This window comes from Sorex fumeus, unplaced genomic scaffold (assembly GCF_029834395.1).
Source record: "Sorex fumeus unplaced genomic scaffold, SorFum_2.1 ptg000330l, whole genome shotgun sequence".
In the NCBI taxonomy this organism is placed as follows: Eukaryota; Metazoa; Chordata; class Mammalia; order Eulipotyphla; family Soricidae; genus Sorex; species Sorex fumeus.
In genome coordinates, this window is record NW_026606386.1 from 60,001 (window position 1) to 82,500 (window position 22,500).

The 22,500-nt window shown below is 52.6% G+C and overlaps 1 protein-coding gene across 1 annotated transcript in view; it reads left to right on the top strand.

Moving 5' to 3' along the window:
- Window positions 1–4,457: 4,457 nt before the first annotated feature.
- Window positions 4,458–22,500, top strand: part of MXRA5 (matrix remodeling associated 5) — a 41,294-nt gene continuing 23,251 nt past the window's right edge. Inside the window, 3 exon segments of the mRNA XM_056109612.1 lie at window positions 4,458–4,645; window positions 17,987–18,116; window positions 21,814–22,204. Of these exon segments, the coding sequence (XP_055965587.1) occupies window positions 4,458–4,645; window positions 17,987–18,116; window positions 21,814–22,204 (709 nt within the window).

Consider the following 22,500-nt stretch of genomic DNA (forward strand, 5'->3'; position numbering starts at 1 on the left):
CAAGGTGCGCAAGTACCACCAGCTTCTACCCAAGGTGCCTGAGTACCACCAGCTTCCACCCAAGGTATGTGAGTACCACCAGCTTCTGGAGCTCGGGTCACGGCGCGTGGGGGGTGGGTGGGCGTGGCGCCGTGTCTGCTGGCCCCAAGCCCGCGCGCGCGGGCTCCCGCCCGCGCCGGGACCGGTCACCTCCACACTCCCTCTACCTAAGGCTCCCTCTACACCAGCTTCTACCTAAGGCTCTCTACCTAAGTTGTGTGAATACCACCATGTTCTACCCAAGGTGTGCGAGTACCACCAGCTTGTACCCAAGCAAGTACCACCAGCATCTATCCAAGATGTGTGACTACACAACAGGTTTTACCCAAGATGTGTGAGTACCACCAGGTTCTACACAAGGTGTGTTAGTACCGCCAGCTTCTATCCAAGGTGTGCGAAGGCTACCAAGTTCTACCCAAGGTGCGTGAGCACCACTAGCTTCTACCCAAGGTGAGCAAGGACCACCAGCTTCCACCCAAGCCTCTCTGCCTAAGGTGTGCGGAGACCACCAGGTTCTACCCAAGGTATGTGAGTACCACCAGGTTTTACCCAAGGTGTGCAAGTACCACCAGGTTTTACCCAAAGTGCCTGAGTACCACCAAGTTTTACCCAAGGTGCGTGAGTACCACCAGCTTCTACCCAAGGTGTGTGAGGATCACCAGGTTCTACCCAAGGTGACTGAGTACCACCATGTTCTACTCAAGTTGCATGAGTACCACCAGCTTCCACCCAAGATGCATGAGTACCACCAGCTTCTAACCAAGGTGTGTGAGTACCACCAGCTTTTACCCAGGATTCTACACCCAAGGTGTGCGAGTACCACCAACTTCTCCCCAAGGGGCGCAGAGTACCACCACCTTCTACCCAAGGTGTGTGAGTACCACCAGCTTCTCCACAAGGTGCGCGAGGACCATCAAGTTCTACTCAACGCTCTCAACGTAGGTGTGTGAGTACCAACACGTCCTCCCCAAGGCGTGCGGGTACCACCAGCTTCTCCCCAAGGTGCGCCAGTACCACCAGCCTCTCCCCGGTGCTCTTCCCAGCAGCGGGCCAGGACGCGCTGGCCAGGCCTTCTGGAGCGCGGGTCGCGGCGCGTGGGGGGTGGGTGGGCGTGGCGCCGTGTCTGCTGGCCCCAAGCCCGCGCGCGCGGGCTGCCTGCGGGGCGCACTGGGCTCCTGCCCGCGCCGGGACCGGTCACCTCCACGCTCCCTCTCGCGCCCCCCCAGCGCCCAAGTCCTCCCTCCCCCGTGCGCGCCCCGGTTCCCCGCCGACCCTCGGGGGGCCTCCCCGGGTGGGGGGATCCCCCTCGCGCGGCCCCGCGCTATGGGGAGGCCAGACGCGGGCTGAGCGCACGGCGGCAGGGCGACCGCCGGGGTCCCCCCTCCCGGTGACTCCCCGTCTCTCTCTCTCTTTCTCTCTCTCTTTCTCTCTCTCTCCCCGGGGTGGGGCAGAGGTGGGGGTGGGCCGAGGCGTGGACTCGGCGGAGCGTCGCGCCCGAGTGGAATAAAAGGGCGCCTCTCTCCCGGCCCCCGCCTGGCGCTGCCCGCGCGCGCCCTGCGCCCGCACCCCAGGGCGCCGTCTCGGCTCCGGAGACGCACAGGTGAGGCTCCGGGCGCTGGGGTTGGGGGGGCTGCAAGGGGGAGAGGGCCCCGGGTCTGCCAAGGGTGAGGCGATCTGGGGAACCCCCCGCTTCCTCTCCAAGCGCAAACACGCGTGTGTGCAGCCGCGCCCTGGCACGCTGGAAGGGGGAGAAGTTTGGGTCTATCAGAGCTGGGGCTGCAGCAAGCGGCTCGCAACTCCTCCTCCTCCCCTCTCCAAGTCCCGTTCGCTCTCACCTCCCCGGCTTCCAGGGAGGGTCCCCAGGGGAGCCCCGCGCGCCGGAGGGGGACACCCACTGCCCCAGCGGAAACTCTTTCGGCTTTCTCTGTGCTCCCAGGCTTCTCCGGCTAGGTCGGGCTGCGGAGCCCCAAGGCCCTTGCAGAAAGGCCGCCGGATCCGCCACGTGTGGGGAGGGGAAGGCGGGTTCTGGAATCCGGGTCGCGGGCGCCCGCCCGAGCCTCCTTCTTGGAAACCGACTCCAGCAACTCAACTCCCCGCTCGCGCGCGCGCGCGCTTGGGAAGGCGCCAAGGACGCGTGGCGAGCGCTCGGCCCCAGCTCTAGGTTCTAAGAGTGGAGGGAGGGTGGGAGGGCGCGTGGAGGAGAGGGGTGAGGGTGCCCGTCCCGGGGTGGGGGGACACTCAACTGTCTCCCCAGCTGACACTCCGGAGGGGGGTTCATCCAGTTCGCCTTTGCGGGGTTAAACCCTGCCTGCAACGCAGCAGGACCCCGGGTTCTTGGGAGTGGGGTGGGGGCGTTTGCGCTCGCGTTTGCCGAGGGGCGGAGGGGCGCGTGGGGGAGGCGCGGTGCCGGCGAGGGTCAGCCCGGGTCGGGATCCCCTTGGAAGCGATCCGGAGCCCAGGTCAGGAGCGCGGGCAGGAGGCGATGGAGCAACGGCCCCAGATGAAGAACGGGGAGGGGGGAAAAAAAACGCAGACGGAATAGAAAGGGTGGGAGCGATTCGCGCTGAGCCGGGAGCTGTCTGCGCCGTCAGCACTTTTCCAAGCCTTGCTGGAAGGAGGCTCGCGAGCTGGCTGCATGCGAGGCCTTTTTTTTTTTATTTCTCCTCCTTTTTTTTTTCTCCCTCCTCCTTCCCCCGAGTTCACGGGCCGGGTGGAGAAGTTTGCCGGCGGAGCGCTGCGCGCGCGGGGGCGTGGAGTGTGGTTACTGCTGGAAGCGCTCGCTTAGCCTGTGGCTCCAGACCTCCAGCCCCCCTGGCATCTCCGCGGGGCGCTTGCCTGTGCCTGTGCCACCGCGTTTCTGGTGGGGGACGCTTGGAGACCTCCAAAGATACCCACAGCCCCAGGACGCACTTGGTGACGTCTTCCAGAACAACTTCTGTAAGCGACACAGTCATCTTCGGGTGCTCCTGGGGTTTCTCAAGGCCCCTCTGGACTAACCATCTCTGGTCTCACTCTCCTGATCCAATGTTACTTTCTTCCTCAGCCCTCCCCAAACTCCAGCGCCCCAAAACCACACCATCAAACTCACTGCCTTTGCAGAAGTAAATGTTAGGGAGAGTCTCCAAACTCTGGCTGGCAGGGCCAGTTCCTCCCACAGATAACTCTTGCAGGACTTGGGGTAGGACTCATTCAAAGGGTCACTAACAGGGAGCTCAGCCTCACGGAAATTTTCCCCAACGTGTATGGGGGAGGGTGTGTTCAAATATCTACAAGAGGTAAGTGCTTGGGGGTATAAGGCATGGAGGGTTGATTGGTATTTTGCCAATACCAAAAATTCTCCTCTCTCTGCATGTATTTATACCAGTGTATGTATTTATGACTGCATGTGTATTCGGTGCGTCTGCATTTTTTCATGGTATGTAGCACACGTGTGTACGTAATACAGCGTAAATCTTCCTAGCATCCTCCACAAACTCCCACCCTTCCTTCATTCATTCCTAATCCATGTGTCATTCATTCACCATCATACAGCCAGCCATCCACACATCATAAATGCATCCGTCCATGTACCCATCCATCCGTTCATGCATCCATCCATCTATGCGTTCGACCATCCACCCACCCATCCATCCACCCATCCATCCATCCATCCATCCATCCATCCATCCATCCATGCATTCCTCTCTCTACTTTCCTCATTTCCATTGTTCATCCTCCCGTCATTCCTTCATCAACCCACCCACCCACACCTCATCCTTCCCTCCCCACTCCAGTTTTCCCTCTCTCCATTTTCCCATCCACCCATCCATCCATCCATCCATCCATCCATCCATGCATCCACCCATCCACGCATTCCTCTCTCCACTTTCCTCCTTTCCACCATTCATTCTCTCGTCATTCCTTCATCCACCCACCCACACTTCATCCTCCCCTCCCCACTCCAGTCCTCCCTCTCTCCATTTTCCCATCCATCCATCCATCCATCCATCCATCCATCCATCCAATAAGCCATGCATCCAACCATCCACCCATCCTTCTATCCGCCTTCTGTGCCTTTGTCAACCCTTTGCCTCTATCTCTGTTTCTATAACATCCCTTTTCACCACGTCAAACAGTAGCATCAAACTCAGAAACGACGCCAACCGCTCTTGACTCAGGACCAAAATTAAATGATAAGAAGGAAGGGGGCTAAAAAAAAACGCACGCGGGCTTGCTAAAACGCACACACGCGCGCTCGCACGACGACGCGCGTTTTATGACCATTCCAGCCGATGCCTGGAAGTTGGGGGCTGGGAGGGGAGTTCCCCAGAGGCCTGGACGCGGGGGATGGGTGGGCGGGGAGCCCGGATGGGACCCTAAACGCTTGTCTCTGTGTGTGTGTGCCTTCTGTATCAGGCGCGGACCCTCGGCTGGACAAGATGCCCCCGCGCGCGCCCTGGCGGTCCCTGTCCGCGGTGCTGATCCTGCTGTGTGGCGCGGGGCCCTCGGAGGGAGGGTGTCCCCATCCCTGCTCCTGCTACGTGCCCAGCGAGGTCCACTGCACCTTCCGCTCCCTGGCCTCGGTGCCCGCCGGGATCTCGACGCACGTGGAGAGGATCAACCTGGGGTTTGTAGTCTATTCCCATTGGATGCGTTTCCCGCGCCCCTTTCCAACGTTCTATTTCTTTCCGACCGGCTCTCCTCCCTGGCGTTCTGTCCCTTCGCTTGGCTTGATCTGAAACAGCTTTGTTGGGTTTTTGTGTTCTTTTGACGTTTTATTCAGAGGGATCTTGGGCAGAGAAGGCCTGGTAATTCCGCCGGCTACCGCCGGTGTCTTCGGGTTTGCTAAAGAAGGATGTTTAGGTTTGTGGAGATCAACTCCCAGAGATTACATACTTAAGATGCAGCATCTGTAGGCTGGAGCGATAGCACAGCGGGTAGAGCATTTGCCTTGCAAGCGGCCGACCTGGGTTCGATTCCCAGCATCCCATAGGGTCCCCTGAGCACCACCAAGGGTGATTCCTGAGTCCAGAGGCAGGAGGAACCCCTGTGCATCACCAAGTGTAACCCAAAAAGCAACTCCTGAGTGCAGAACCAGGAGGAACCCCTGTGCATCACCGAGTGTCACCCAAAAAGCAAAAAAAAAAAAATGCAGCAGCTGTAAGTGCATCCGAGACATACACATGCAAAGGCACCGAGAGTGTTAAAAACATGCCTCAGAAATAATATTATTGGGACTGGAGCGATAGCACAGCGGGTAGGGCGTTTGGTTTGATTCCCAGCATCCCACATGGTCCCCTGAGCACCGCCAGGAGTAATTCCTGCTTGAAGACTAGGAGAATAACCCCGGTGCATTGCCAGGTGTGACCCAAAAAATCAAAAAAAAAAAGAAAATAAATAATATTATTATTGTATTTCCGGGATCTGCATGTGAACTCTGGCTTTGACCAACATAACAAGTCTTTGACTTGTTGCTTCTCCGGGCTGGAGTGATGGATAGGACAGCAGACACAACACTTCTTGCGCTGCACACGGCCAACCCGGGGTTAACCCTGGCACCACATATGGTCCACTCAACGCAACAAGAGTGATCCCTGGGAACATTTCCACAAGCACCCGCCTGGGGTGGCCCAAAATCATTTTTGCCTTTTTTTTTTAAATGCAAGAGAACTGGCCATTGGTTCGCATGCGGGAAGCCTAGATTCGGTCCCTGGCGCTGTGTGTGGGCCCCTGAGCACTGCCAAAGTGATCCCCCAAACACAGACCCAGGGCAAGTCTCTAAGCATGTATGAGGGTGGCACCTCCAAGCTGAAGAAAACGAGACTTCTCCTGCTTCAGCTATGAATGTCTTGAAGCGTTAGTTGTGTATTATTCCAGAGAGAACTTTGGTTTAGCAGTGGGGTGTGGCAAAGCATTTGAGGGGCACAGTCAGTGCTTAGGGGGGAAGGCAACATGGAGAATAGAGTCTGGAACACAACATGCAAGCCATGTGATCTAGAACTTTGAGTTTCTCTCTGGCCCTAAAAGGGATGTGTGTGTGTGCACGCATCAGATGTGTGTGTGTGTGTCTGTGCGTGTGTGTGTGTATGTGTGTATGTGTGCATGCAGTATTCCAGAGATTGAACTCAGGCATACAAGGTATGTGTTTGGAGAATGAGTTCCATCCGCAGCCCCAGAACTTTCCAGATGTTTTGCAAGTAACACACTCACTGTGATTCCCTGTTGGTGGCTGTGTAACTTTTACTCAGAAGCGATCATTGGGAACGTCTCCCAAAAGTGAGTTTCTGCGGGGCCGGGAGCTAGTTGAGTGGTTAGGTGGCTTGCCTTCCATGTGACTGGTCCCAGTTGGATCTCCGGAAGCACGTGGCCTCATGAGAACCCTGGGCGCAGCGCTCTGGACGGACCCTGACCTTTGCTGTGTGGGCTGGTAGCCCCTAGCATGCCAGGATCCTTAACACTATTGCATCCTCAGGTCCCCGAGCACTGAATTTCCAGTCCTGTGAGAACACTGCCACTGCAAGGGGGTCCCAAACCCTTGTGAGGCACTGCTTGTGACAGGCACATTTTTTTTAAAAAAAGTGTATTTATTTTGCATCTCCTAGAAGACTCGATAGCGTTTCTGTGTGGGGGTAGTACTCAAGGCTGGAGCAATAGCACAGCAGTAGGGTGTTTGCCTGGTGTGCGGATGAGCCGTGTTCGATTCCTCCGCCCCTCTCGGAGAGCCTGGCAAGCAACCGAGAGTGTCTCGCCCGCACGGCAGAGCCTGGCAAGCTCCCCGTGATGTATTCGATACACCAAACACAGTACACCAACAAGTCTCACAATGGAGACATTACTGGGCCCGCTCAAGCAAATCAATGAGCAACGGGAGGACAGTGCTACAGTATTTATTTTGCACCTCCTGGAAGACACGGTACCGTTTTTGTGTGAAGGTGGTGTTCAAGGCTTACGCCTGGCTCTGCACTCAAGAATCATCCCTGGCAGGCTTGGGGGAACCATAGGGGGTGCTACGGATCGCACCCGGGTTGTCACATGCAAGGCAGGACCCTCCCCGCTGGACTGTCACTCCAGCCCTACGCTTTAACGGCTGGTGTTGCTTTTGTACAACGGAACAGTCCGAGTGGAATCCCAAAAGCACATCACTGTACTGGTGCCCAGACGCTCTGGCACCCTTGCCTGGAAGACGTTCCGGGCCTCTATTTATAAACCCAACCGCAGATTAATGGTGCGACAAGTGGGCAGAGCACCGTGGACGTTACGCTGTCCTGGGGCTCTCACACCATGATTCATTCTCCTCTATAAAACCCAGGCTAGTGGTAAGCAGCGCGAAGACAATGAGGGAAGATCTCGCATGAGCATGATAGCTCAGTGGGGAAAACCAGTCGGCTCTGTAAGTGGAGGGAGGCTGAGTTTCCTTTTCGGAGTCTTTCAATGTAGTAAGAGACAGGTAAAGGTAAAGGTAAAGGCCCTCCCATTGATCGTCGATTTGCTCGAGCGGGCCCAGTAACGTCTCCATTGGAGACTTTGTTGTTACTGTGTCTGGCATATCGAATACTCTCGGTAGCTTGCCGGGCTCTCCGAGAGGGGCGGAGGAATTGAACTCGGGTCGGCCATGTTGGCCGCGTGCAAGGCAAACGCCCTACCCACTGTGCTATCGCTCCACTTTATTTTATTTTGTTGTTGTTGTTTATTTATTTTTTTTATTAGTGAAACACCATAAGGTACAGTTGTAGACTGACAAGCTTTCGTGCTTGGGTTTCAGTTATACAGTGATCAAGTAGAAACGGGAGAACTTTAAATGAGAGGAAGAGTCGGGGGGAGTAGAACAGGGAACCCATTCGATCATCAGAGGGTCCTGAGCCAAGCACATAAAAAAAGAGGTCCATTGTCATTTATTCGTGATGTCTATTATGTTTTTTGGGCTGGAGCAATAGCACAGCGGTAGGGCGTTTGCCTTGCGTGCAGCCAGCCCGACTGAGTCAGGTTTGATTCCTCCGCCCCTCTCGGAGAGCCCGGCAAGCTACCGAGAGTATCTCGCCCTCATGGCAAAGCCTGGCAAGCTCCCCGTGACGTATTCAAGATGCCAAACAGAGTCACAGTAAGTCTCACCATAGAGACGTTACTGGACCCGCACGAGCAAATCGATGAATAACAGGAGGACAGTGACAGTGACTATCATGTTTTACTTGAACTTGTGATGTGCATGATTCTGACACCCACAATTCCAGCCTGACACCCTTCACCAGTGGACCCACCCACCTGCCCCCAGAACCCTAGTCTTCCTCCCTTCAATTGAGACATGCACAATTCAGTTGCTTGTGTAGTTGTGTTGCCTTGGATCCTTGGTTGTTCCCTTGCTGTGTATCTGTAAATCCTACCTACAAGAGATCATTCTACATCTTTCTGACTTTAATCAGAGTGTTCCAGCCATATCCTGGAGAAATCCCATGCTTCTGTTCTTTCTCGGGGCTGTGTAGTATTCCATTTTGTCTAGAGGCCTCTTCTTGATCTGTACATCCACAGTTGGGCATTAGGACTGTTTCTAGGTCTCGTCTATCGCGCAGAATGCAGCCAGGAGTATTGACGTCCACAGAGCCCTTTGAATGAATTATCTGGGGCGTAGGTGCCAAGAACAGATATCTCTGGGTCCTATAAGAAGTCTAATTCTGGGGCTGGAACGATAGCACAGCGGGAAGGGCGTTCGCCTTGCACGCGGCCAACCCGGGTTTGATTCCCAGCATCCCATAGGGTCCCCTGAGCACCACCAGGAGTAATTCCTGAGTGCACAGCCAGGAGTAGACCCTGTGCATTTCCAGGTGGGACTCAAAAAAAGAAAAAAAAGAAATCGATTTTTTTTGGAGACGCTTCCACATTGCTTTCCACAAAGGCTGAACCAGATGAGACATTCCTATGAAAAATAACGATAAAGACAAAAACAGAGCGAAAGCAAAACAAGGAAGAAGCATCATTTCACTACCTAAAAGAGACAGGTAGTGTCTTTCTTCCTCGTGGGTTAAGGCGGGTTATGATTTCAGGGGCCACTGTTTCACACGTTCGGATATCTACTGTTTGGCCTCCAAACTATGGGCTCCAAAATCCCACCTCCAGTGAGAGCTTTGGGGGTTGAGGCATGCACTCGATCAGATTAAAAACGTGAAGTAGGGGGCTGGAGTGATAGCACAGCTGGTAGGGCATTTGCCTTGCACGCGGCCAACCCGGGTTCGATTCCCAGCATCCCATAGGGTCCCCTGAGCACCGCCAGGTGTAATTCCTGAGTGCAGAGCCAGGAGGGACCCCTGTGCATTGCCGGGTGTGACCCAAGATGCAAAAAAAAAAAAAAAAGAAGAAGAAAAGAAAAAGAAACCCATGAGGTAGGCTATAGAGATAGCATAGCAGGGAGGGCACTGGCCTTGCACGCGGCCAACCCGGGTACGATTCCCAGTATCCCATAGGGTCCCCCGAGCATCAACGGGAGTGAAGGAATGACTCCTGAGCACAGAGCCAGGAGTAAGTTCTGAGCACAGCCAGCTGTGACCAAAAAGCAAACAAAGAAGCCAAACGAATAAATGAAGATCAACTCAAGAGAAACCCAGAAAAATGTCTCGTCCAGCTCAAACTCTGATTTCTGTGTTAGCAGCCCGGAGAGTCCACAGCTCAGAAGGAATGAAGGATTAGGAAGTGAATGCTAATGACATTAATTCCTCCCGCCCAGCTGTCGGCGGGTTCCTTAGCGTGGACGCCCCGACTCTCTGTCTCTTTCCTCCTTAGAGAACTTCGGTGCATTTGCCAAAAAAGCAAAAGTTCCAAGTAACAGTCAGCCAGCCAGCAAATTAAAAAAAAAAATTATTTATGCCTCGGGCATCTGATTTACTGAGCTGTAAAAAACGGGGCCTCTTGATTTAAAGAACTAGTTGGAACCACATTTTTCTGCTCGTTCCTAATTTATTCTCTCGGGTTTTTTTTTCTCCTCTGAAGAGATCTCCATGAAGCCTAGTCACTGAGAAATTTTTATTTTTCTTAATTTTTTTATTAAAATTTGTCATCTGGGGTGGAGATTTGTTTTTGCTTTTTTTGTCGGGGGGAGGGAGTCACACCTGGCGATGCACAGGGGTTCCTCCTGGCTCTGCGCTCAGGAATTACCCCTGGCGGTGCTCAGGGGGCCCTATGGGATGCTGGGAATCGAACCCGGGTTGGCCGCGTGCCAGGCAAACACCCTCCCCGCTGTGCTATCGCTCCAGCCCCTGGGGTGGGGACTTGAATGCCACACCCACAGTGTTTAGGGGTCCCATCTCTGCACTCCGAGATGGCCCCTGGCAGGCTCCGGGGACCCTCTAAGGGGCTGAGAAACAATATGGCCCTCGTATACACAAAGCAAAAGAATGCTCCAACCCCACGGTACTATCTCCCTGACGCTAACATTTTCCTCCGGAAACAACTTCTCGATGGCCTCGCCTGGAACACGGTGATTCTGCCTGGATCCCCCAAAGATTCCGTGCGTGTCTGTCCTGCAAAAGGGTGGAATGTTTGGGCGAGACAAGCCCTGGAGTGGGGTCCATTGCTTCTGCCGAGCGACTGGAGGCCGTGTACAGAGAAGGACGGGGTTGAGGAAGTCGCAGAGCTCGACCGTGTCCGGGGTCTGTCCGCTCCTCCCTGCCCCCACACTCATGAGTCTCCCCCAGGGTGGGGAGGAAGACCATCCCTCCCTCCGCCCCGTTCAGCACGTCAAAAGTCTCCCCCTTGCTAGGTCTGATGCTGAGGACACCCACATCGTGTTCAGTACCTCCCTTCCTCATTCTCTCTCTCCTTCCCTCTGTCTCTCTTCCTCACCTGTATGCCTCTCCCTCTCCCATCCTCTTCTCTCTCCCTTTCTCTCCCTCCCTCTTCCTCTCTCTCCTTCTCTTCTTTATCTCTCCCTCTGTCTCCCTTGCCCCCTCTCTTTCCTTCTCTTCTCTTTCTCCTTTCTCTCCATTTATCTCTCTTCCTATATCTCTTTCCCACTCTCTGCCTCTTCCTTCTCTCCTCTTTCCCTCTCTCCATCTCTCCCTCCTTCCCTTTCTCTCCCTTCAACTCCCTCTCTCTCCCTCTCCCTCTCTCTTCCTCCTCTTCTCTCTCTTTGTTCTCTCCTCTTGCTCCCTCTCCCTCCTTCTTTTCTTCTCTCTCCATCTCTCTCTTTATTCCCCTCTCTTATTCTCCCTCTCTCTTCCTTCTCTCCTATTCCTTTTTCTCCCTCTCTCTCCCTCCCTCTCTCCTCTTCATCTCTCCCTTTCTCTCCTCCTATCTCCCTCTTTTCTTCTCCCTCTCTCTTCCTTCTCTCCTCTCTCTCCCTTTTTCTCCCTCTCCCTCCCTCTTTCTCCCTCCCTCTCTCTTCTCTCTCCATCTCTCCCCCTCCCTCTCCCTTTATCTCCCTCTTTTCTTCTCCCTCTCTCTTCTTTCTCTCCTCTCTCCCTTTCTTTCCCTCCTTTCCTTTTTTCCTCTCTCTCCCTGTCTCCCTTTATCGCGGTCTCCTTCCCTCTCCCTCCCCTTTCTCTCCACTCTCCCTCTCTCTCTTTCTTCTCTCCTCTTTCACTCTCTCTCCCGACCTTCACAAAGAAACAGCCTGGCAAAAATGATTCCCCAAGACCAAGTTGTTGAGCTGAAACCACCCCACGTCCACTGTCATCACCACCACCTCCGAACACCAGCACTGAAGGCAGCAACACTCCTCCATGGCTGTGATTGCCTACACTCTCCCTTGTCCCTGTTGGCCAGAAGAGCCGTTGTCTGTCCCCCGCCATCACAGCTGGACGTCCACTCAGAAGAGAGAGGAATTTAAGTGACCAACAGAAGCCGGAGAACACGTCGGCACTGAATGCTGGAAGGACTCAAACGTGCTTCACCTAGCCAAGTCTTTAAGCAGCGGTTGATAGACGGAGTCTTGACCCAACCCGTCCTCTGACTCACGGTCGCCTCCTTTTCTGCCCTGCCAACTCTTTTTTTAAGAGCTCTCCTCTGCTGGTCCACCAGCGTCCACCTCCCATGGGCTGTTGACTAGTGTGTTCAGAAGGAGCAAAGCATGGGACTCCATCTCTCAGAGGTGTCTTCACCACGTCACGGAGCACGGACGTGGGACAATCTCCGCACCTTCCCCATCTCAGCTCACGGCGCCGTCCACCCACTTGCTCAGAGCAAGGTCCAGCCGGTTTCCTTCCCTTTCTTAATCAGCAGGCTCATCACTCAGGAATGCCCGCTGCTTCTTCCCCCAGAGCTCGCCTGGACGTCATCCACGTCTGCTTATCTCCACCACGGCCGCCTTCTCCTTCTCAGACTGAAGCACGCCGCTCTGGAGTGTAACCCTCTCCCACTTCCTCTCGGGTCTGGCCATGCCCCAGGAGCCCTGCACCGGTCAGCACCACGCGTTCCACACACGCTTTAATTCCTATCCCCGCTCTGCCTAAATACCTTCTCCTCAATTCTCCCCGTGGACTTGGAACAAAGCGGGAGCAGACTCCTTCCCTCGTTGGCCCAGAGTCTACATTCCAGTCCCGCCTACCTTGTCTCACCCGGCTCTCACCCTTCCTTACAATCTCCAGACCCACCGCAGGGCTCAAGACACGGAGGAGAATTTTAGACATGGATCAGCACGCCGTGGGCACTTGACATTCAAGACGTTCATCTAGAAACACACGTGGGAACCAAAGAAGCAGGCAGCACGTATAAGCTGTGTTCAGGGGGTAGGGTTCGGTGCCTCAGGCTGAACACAGGAACATTTGGGTCCTGGTGACCATGTTGCATAATGTCATTCCTGGTTGTGCGGGGCTGTCCTCTTGGGGGTCAAGCAGCACTCTTGACCTTTTTGTCTAAGTACCATTGGCATCTTCTCTACATTTGTGATCACCCAAAATAACCCTCGGGAAAGAAATCATCATGCTTCTAAACAAGTGCAGTGGATGGTTGGATGGGGTTGGTGTGGATAGATGGATGGATGGATGGATGGATGGATGGATGGATGGATGGATGGATGGATAGGTGGGTAGATGGGTGGGTGGATGGATGGATGGATGGGTGGGTAAATGGGTGGATGGATCGATGAATGGATAGATGGATGGATAGATAGATGGATGGATAGGTGAGTGGATGGATGGATGGATGATGGATGGATGGATGGATGATTTGGGTGGGTGGATGGGTGGGTGGGTGGGTGGGTGGATGCATGGATGGATAGATGGATGGATGGATGGGTGGATGGATGGATGGATGGATGGGTGGGTAAATGGGTGGATGGATCAATGGATGGATAGATGGATGGATAGATAGATGGATGGATAGGTGAATGGATGGGTGGATGGATGGATGGATGATGGATGGATGATGGATGGATGGATGGATGGATGATTTGGGTGGGTGGATGGGTGGGTGGGTGGGTGGGTGGATGGATGGATGAATGAATGATGGATGGATGGATGGGTGGATGGATGGATGGATGGACAGACAGATGGATGGATAGGTGGGTGGATGGATGGATGGATGGATGGACAGATGGGTTGGTGGATAGATTATGGGTGGACGAATGGATGATATAATGATGGATGGGTGGGTGGGTGGATGAATGGATGGATGGATGGATGGATGGATGGGTGGATGGATGGGTGGATGGATGGGTGGGTGGGTGGGTGGATGGATGGATGGATGGATGGGTGGGTGGATGGATGGATGGATGGATGGGTGGATGGATGGACAGATGGGTTGGTGGATATATCATGGGTGGAAGAATGGATGATATAATGATGCATGGGTGGGTGGGTGGGTGGATGGGTAGGTAGACGTATGAATGTATGTATGTATGTATGTATGTATGGATGGATGGATAGGCAGGGGGATTAATAGACTGGTGGATGGGTAGATAAATCAATGGGTGGATAGGTTTGCATAGATGGATGGATAGATTGATGGATAGATTATAGATGTGTGTGTAGATAAATCAATTGATGGGTGAGTGGATGGATAGACGTAGGGAGAGATGGGAATGGATTCATGGATGATAGATATCAGATGGCATATGGATGGGTGGAGTGATGAATGAAGTGATAGATTCTTGGTTGAATGGATGGACAGAGAACTGGCTGAAGAGGTGAGGAGATGGAAAGGCTGATGGATAGATGGGTGGATGGGTGTAATAAAATTAAAGATGGTTGGCTGGTACAGGAATGTATGACCTAATAATAGATTATGTAGGGAGGGCAGATGAGTGAGTGAATTGATGAACAGATAGATAGGTGTATGAAAGGGTAGATGGGAATGCTTGGATATTGGGTGAGTCCATGACGGAGAAAATATAGGTGGTAGATGAATACATGGAGAGGGTAGATAGTGGATGAGTTGATAATGATAATACATAGATAATTCAATGACAGGTGATTGAAAAAACCAGGTACACCGATGATATAGGTAAGCACTGCCCTCCCGTGGTTCATCGATTTACTCGAGCGGGCACCAGGAACGTGTCCATGGTGAGACTTGTTGTGACTGTGTTTGGCATCTCGAAGACACCACGGGGAGCTTGCAGGGCTCTTCCGTGCGGGTGGAATACTCAGTAGCTTGCCAAGCTTTCTGAGAGGGATGGAGGAATCGAACCTGGGTTGGTTGCATGCAAGGCAAACACCCTTCCTGCTGTGTTATCGCTCCAGCCCAACATAAATAAAGTGGAGACAATTAACTAGGTCATAGAAAGGATAGAAAGTTCTAGAAGGCAGAGACAGAAGGGGCAGTGCAAGAGAATGTTCTCACGGAAAGACCAGGTTGGGGCCATTTTCAAAGGCAGGGGAGAAAATTCTGTGTTTTGTGGGAAGTTTACTAGATTCTCTGGCTATCACTCGCTCCTAGGACCCTGGGTCAACTCTCTGAGGTGTTGTTTTGTGCTCGACTCGGCGCCTGGAAGAGTGGGCGCCATCGTCCACCCCCCAGGTCATTACCAGGGGCAAATCCTGCCCGATTTCCTCTGTGGAGAACGATTCTCCATGCGGGAACCATCCACAAACGGGGCCAGTGCCTTTGGAGAGAAGTCAAGTCTCAGTGATTCACAGAAACGACAATTGTTTCTCTGTGGAGTCTGGCAGGAAGCTCCTGGCTCTCCTCTGCATATCTTTTATTATTATTATTTTTTTTGATAGAAATAAGCACTTCCTCGCAGACTATTTTTGTAAATGTTACGGGAGAGTCTGCGGTTTACGAGACTGTTAAAATCATGTTTTTCGTGACTATGAAACCAGTCATCACCCGCCCAAGGGATTTCCAATTCTGTATTATTATTTTTTTTCGAAGAACTGAGATGTACAAAGTTGTTGATAGTTGCGTTCGGGGCAGTATCGTATTTCAACACCCATCATTCCACCACTGTAGGATCCCCCTCGACCCAAGTTTCCAAATTCCCGACCCACCCCCCAATCCCTGCCCCATCTCCGCCTGTCAACTTGACTGGCGCGTCACAACGTCCCACCGAAGGTTGCGGTTAGATCTCGTTGTTGAGTCTGTGTTGGGGGTCTACCCCTCAGACGACAACGGAAGCCCTGATGTCTACTCCCCCAGGACGTCCCATTCTCTTCCGCCATGATTTCTTTCCTTCTCTGCCCTCCTCTCTAGACACTGGGGTCAAGGGGGATCCTGTGGCTTCTGCCTCACCCCCTCGCCACCCTGCTTTATTCAATATTTTTTTTATTGAATTACGTGACGTATTCGATATGCCAAACACAGTAACAACAAGTCTCATGATGGAGACGTTACTGGGTCCGCTCGAGAAAATCGATGAACAACGGGAGAACCGTGATATACCGTGATTGAATTACAGTGAGATACACAGTTACAGAGTTGTTCACGGTTGGGTTTCGGTCATATCATGTTCCAACACCCATTCCTTGACCAGTGTCCAATTCCCATCACCGATGTCCTCAGTTTCCCTCCCATTCCGCCTGCCTTTGTGAAGGATACTTTTCCTCTTTCTCTCTCTCTCTCTTTCTCTCTCTTTCCTCTATCTCTTTCTCTCTCATTTTTTCTCTTCTTTCTCTCTGCCTCTCTTTCTTTCTCTCATTTCTCTCTTCTTTCTCTGTCTGCCTCTTTTCTTTCTCTATTTCTCATTTCCCTCTTCTTTCTCTATGTCTGTCTTTCTTGTTTCTCTTTCTCTCTCTTTGACATTTCTCTCTTCTTTCTCTATCTCTTGCATCTCTTCTTTTTCTCATTTCTCTCTTCTTTCTCTTTCTGTCTCTGTCTCTCTCATTTCCCTCTTTCTCTCTCTCTCATTCCCCTCTTCTTTCCCTCTCTATATCTGTCTTTCTCGTTTCTCTTTCTTTCTCTCTCTTTGACATTTCTCTTTCTCTATCTCTTATATCTCTTTCTTTTTTTCATTTCTCTCCTCTTTTTCTTTCTGTCTCTGTCTCTCTCATTTCCCTCTTTCCCTCTCTCTTTCTCATTCCCCTCTTCTTTCTCTCTATATATCTGCCTTTCTCATTTCTCTTTCTTTCTCTCTTTGACATTTCTCTCTTCTTTCTCTTATATCTCTTTCTTTTTCTCATTTCTCTCTTCCTTTTCTTTCTGTCTCTGTCTCTTTCTCTCATTTCCCTCTTTCTCTCTCTTTCTCTCTCTTTTTCTTATTTCTCTCTTCCTTTTCTTTCTGTCTCTGTCTCTTTCTCTCATTTCCCTCTTTCTCTCTCTTTCTTTCTTTTTCTCATTTCTCTCTTCCTTTTCTTTCTGTCTCTGTCTCTTTCTCTCATTTCCCTCTTTCTCTTTCTCGCGATCTCTTTCTGTCTCTCATTTCTCTCCTTTCTCTTTCTCTGTCTCTTTCTCATTTCTCTCTTCGTTCTTTCTCTCTGTCTCTTTATCTCTTTCTCTCTGTCTCGTCTCTCATTTCTCTCTTCTTTCTTTCTCTCTTTCTATCACTTATCTCTTCTTTCTCTGTGTGTGTCTCTTTCTCTCTATTTCTTTCTCTCTCATTTCTCTCTTCTTTCTCTTTCTGTCTCTTTCTCATTTCCCTCTTCTTTCTCTCTTTCTATCAAGTACCTCTTCTTTCTCTCTGTGTGTCTTTTTTCTTCTCTCTCTATTTCTTTCTCTCCTTCTCATTTCTCTCTTCTCTCCCTCTGCCTCTCTTCCTCTTTCTCCTTTGTCAGCCGTCTGCTTTAAAAAAAAACAAACTCATTCATTGAGGTTCTGTGACCTACAGTCCTGTCAGTGAGATTTTCCATGTCCATAATCCCAACGTCACACCCATCACCCCTCAAGGAGCACCAACTCCCATCCCTTCCACCCCACCACCCAAACTCAGTTGTGCAGATGAGCTCTCGGTGGGGTCGACTTTTCCTGCTCCCTTGCCGTGGGCCTAAGACCAAAACACAAACACGCAACTCTCCACCCCACCTTTTTTTAAAAAAAATTTTTTTAAATGAATCACCGTGAGACACAGTTACAGACTGACAAACTTCTGTGCTTACATTTCAATCATACAACAATCGAGTACCCATCCCTCCACCAGTGCCCATTCTCCACCTCCGATGGTCCCTGTATCCCTCCTGCCATCTCCACCCACCCACCCACCCACCCACCCACCTCGGTGGCAGGTGCCTTCCCTTTCACTCTCTCTCTCCCTTTGGGTGTTATGGTTTGCAATATGGGGACTAGGTGGCCATCATGCTCGGTCCTTAGTCTACTTTCAGCACGCATCTCCCCTCCCGAGCGACCCCTCCAGCCCTCCCTGACTCAGTGACCCCTTCTCCATCCCAGCTGCCTTCTCCCCCACTCATGAGGCGGCTTGCAACCTTTGAGCAATCCTCCTGGCCCTTGTGTCTACTCTCCTTGGGCGTCAGTCTCCTATTATGGTATTTTATATTCCACCCATGAGTGCAGTTCTTCTATGTCTGTCTGTCTGTCTCTCTCTCTGACTCAGTTCACCCAACCCGAAACTCTCCTTGTTGACCCTTCCCTCTGCCTTTCCCACCACCCCGGGCAGGTTCAACAGCATCCAGGCTCTGTCCAAAACCTCCTTTGCGGGACTCACCAAGCTGGAACTCCTCATGCTTCACGGCAACGACATCCCGACGATTCCCGACGGGGCTCTGAGCGATCTCGGTGCCCTGCAGGTATGTGCGGGGTGGGGGTGGGGGTGGGGGGCCTTAGGGACCACAGCCCTGAGGCGGGTGAAGACGACCCTCATCCCCACTGGGGTCAAGGGGAGCCTCTGTCGTGTGTCCGCAGGCGTGCGCAGCCAAACACAGGGAAATAAGAGCCACAAAAGACACACTCCGGAATAACACACCTGGACCAGGAAATGCACTCGGGACGTCCTTGGGCTCATCGTCCCGTGCCCGCGCCCCATGCCAGCTTAGAATGTCCGCGTGGTACCGCACTCTGTCAGATGCCGCGTTTGGGAGTTTCTGCTTCGGTTCTCTCAGACGCCACTGCGCACACACACACACACACACACACACACACACACAGCCTGAGCTTCTACATACCTACACATACCAACACATACACCCTGACTCTTACACGCCTACACACATACAGTCTGAGGTCCTTCACACCTACACACGCACACACACACACATAATCTGAGCTCCAAACACCTACGCACATACCCTAAGCTCCTACACACCTACACACACACACAACCTGAGGTCCTTCACATCTACAGACATACACCCTGAGCTCCTACATAACCTACACATATACATACACACCCTGAGCTCCAAACACCTACACACACATGTCCTGAGCTCCTACACACCTACACACACACCCTAAGCTCCAAATGCCTACACACACAATCCAAGGTCCTTCACACCTATACACACACACACTGAAATTCTACGCACCTACACACACACACACACACACTATCTGAGCTCCAAACACCTACACACACATACCTAAGATCCTACCCACCTACACACACATACCCTAAGCTCCTACACACCTACACACACACAACCCGAGGTCCTTCACACCGACAGACACACATCCTGAGCTCCTACATAACCTACACATATACATACACAACCTGAGTCGCAAACACCTACACACACATATTCTTAGCTCCTACACACCTACACACACAGACAAAGTGGGGTCCTTCACACCTACGCACACACACACTAAGCTCCAAACACCTACGCACACAATCTGAGGTCCTTCACACCTATACACACACACACCCTGAAGTTCTACACACCTACACACACACTCTCTGAGCTCCAAATACCTACACACACATACCCTAAGATCCTACCCACCTACACACACACAACCTGAGGTCCTTCACACCTACACACACACACTCTGAGCTACTGCACACCTACTCAGACATATACACCACCTGATCTCCTAACACCTACACATACACACAACCTCAGCTCCTACACACCTATACACACAACCTGAAGTCCTTCACACCTACACACACACACACTCGGAGCTTCAAACATCTACACACATCAAGAGCTTTCCGCACACCTGCACACATACACACAACCTCAGCTCCTACACACCTACACACAACCTGAGGTCCTTCACACCTACACACAGACACCTTGAGCTCCTACACACCTACACATACACACATACAACCTGAGCTCCAACACCTACACACACAGCGTGAGCTCCAAACACCTACACATACACACAACCCCTAAGTTTCTACACACCTACACACACACAACCTGGGGTTCTTCACGCCTACAGACACACACACACAACCTGAGGTTCTTCACACCTACACACACACAACCTGAGGTCCTTCACACCTACACACACACACACTCTGAGCTTCAAATACCTACACACATCACGAGCTTCTGCACACCTGCACACAGACACGCAACCTCAGTTCCTTCACACCTATACATACCCACACACACCCTGATTTCCAAACACCTAAACACACACACACACACATACACATACACACACACATACCCTGAACGACTATACATATACACACACAAACCTGAGGTCTTTCATATCTACACACACACACACACACACACACACACACCATGAGCTTCTCCACACCTCCGTAGACACACAAATACACACACACACAAACACACTCACACCAGCGATTCACAAAACGCAATGCTTGCCTCTTTCTGGGGCCCACGTCTGCAGCATGATGTCCCCTGGGTCTACGAGATAGAACCCGGGTTCCGGGAACCACTTCCTTTCCTGGAATCTCCGCCCCCTTCCCAGGGAGCATCTCCCTTGTGAGGGGCACACACAGGCACACACACACACACAAACGTGCACAGGGGCACCCGTGTGGACATATGCGTGATCACTATATCACTGTCGTCCCGTTCTTTGTTGATTTACTTGACCGGGCACCAGTAACGTCCCTATTCGTCCCAGCCCTGAAATTTTACTTATTCGTCCTTCCCAACGGTGCCTTATTGGAGGCTCTTTCAGGGTCCGAGGAATGAGACCGGAATGAGACCGGTTATTGTTACTGTGTTTGACATCTCGAAGACGCCACGGGGAGCTTGCCAGGCTCTGCCGTGCGGGCGGGATCCTCTCAGGAGCTTGCTGGACTCTTCCAAGAGGGACAGAAAACATGAATATAGGCATATAAATACGTTTCCCTCTAGGATTTGTTTTCTCCTGTCTGAACCCCATCAAATATGGTGCAGTGATTATGGAAAATGACGGGCTGGAGCGATAGCACAGCGGGTAGGGCGTTTGCCTTGCACATGGCCAACCCGGGTTCACTTCCTCCGCCCCTCTCGGAGAGCCCGGCAAGCTCCCGAGAGTATCTCGCCCACATGGCAGAGCCTGGCAAGCTCCCCGTGATGTAGTCGATATGCCAGACACAGTTACAACAAAGTCTCCGATGGAGACGTTACTGGGCCCGCTCGAGCAGATCGATGAACAACGGAAGGACAGTGCTACAGTGTAATTTTGATATTTATCATGATATTAATCACCTCGATTAATATTATTATTTAATCATATTAATTGTTTGATACATTGATGTTAACTGCAGTGCACTCACTGCACTGTCCTCCCACTGTTCATCGATTTGCTCGAGTGGGCCCAGGAACGTCTCCAGGGTGAGACTTTGTTGTGACTGTGTTTGGCATCTCGGAGATGCCACAGGGAGCTTGCCAGGCTCTGCTGTGCGGGCGGGATCCTCTCGGGAGCTGGACGGGCTCTCCGAGAGGGACGGAGGAATCAAACAATAGTGTTTATTCCATTAATCATATTATATACCAATTAATTATATGGATGTTAATGAATAGCAGATATTCACTGATATCGATATAGATGGGCTGGAGCACAGCGGGTAGGACGTTTGCCTTGCAAGCGGCGAACTCGGGTTCGATTCCTCGCCCCTCTCGGAGAGCCTTGGCCAGCTCCCAAGAGGATCTCGCCCGCATGGCAGAGCCTGGCAAGCTCCCAGTGGCGTCTTCAAGATGCCAAACACAGTAACAACAAAGTCTCACAATGGAGACGTGACTGGTGTCCGCTCGAGCAAATCAATGAACAACGGGAGGACAGTGACAGTGACATGAAGACACGTGGACACACGTGTGATAAATTAAAAAAAAAATTGCATGCGGGCACACCTGCAGAAAATACCTATATACACATACGTGTGTTCGGTCATGCATCCACGCACGAGACACGCATGCATACACACGCGCCTACTTGCACACGCACGTATGAAACGCCCACACAGACACAGACGTAGACACGCAGACACGCCCGCGCGGATCACGCCCACCCACCGCCGATCCTCCTCCCTGCCTGGTAGCACCCCGCCCACCGGCCGTGTGTTCGCAGGTGTTCAAGTTCAGCTACAACAAGCTCAAGGTGGTCACGGCCCAGACGCTCAAGGGTCTCTGGAATCTTCTACGACTCCACCTGGACCACAACAAGATCGAGTTCATCCAGCCGCAGGCCTTCGCCGGCCTCACGTCCCTGCGTCTCCTGCACCTGGAGGGCAACCTCCTCCGGCAGCTGCACCCGGACACCTTCGCCACCTTCTCCTTCCTGGGACACTTCCCGCTCTCCACCCTACGGCACCTGTACCTGGCCGAGAACCTGCTGACCGGGCTGCCGCGGGCCGTGCTGGACGGCATGCCCGTGCTGGAGAACCTCTTCCTCCACAGCAACCCCTGGGCCTGCGACTGCCGCCTGCAGTGGCTGCTGGAGTGGGAGGCCAAGGCCAAAGGTGAGACGACGACGGGGACGAGGAGGCGGAGTTGGGGTGTCCGGACGCAGCCCGGGGGGGAAGGTAGAAGGTGCTGGAAACCCAGCCACGAGCCAAGGGGCACTGGGACTGCAGCCACTTACAGAGTAAGGGGCTGGAAACCCGCCCTTGTGCAAAGCACTGTGGGGTTGCAAGCCCCACCCAAGGAGGGACCCCTGAGCATCGCCGGGTGGGACCCAAAAAAGAAAGAAAAGAGAGAAAGAGAGGAAGGAAGGAAGGAAGGAAGGAAGGAAGGAAGGAAGGAAGGAGGGAGGGAG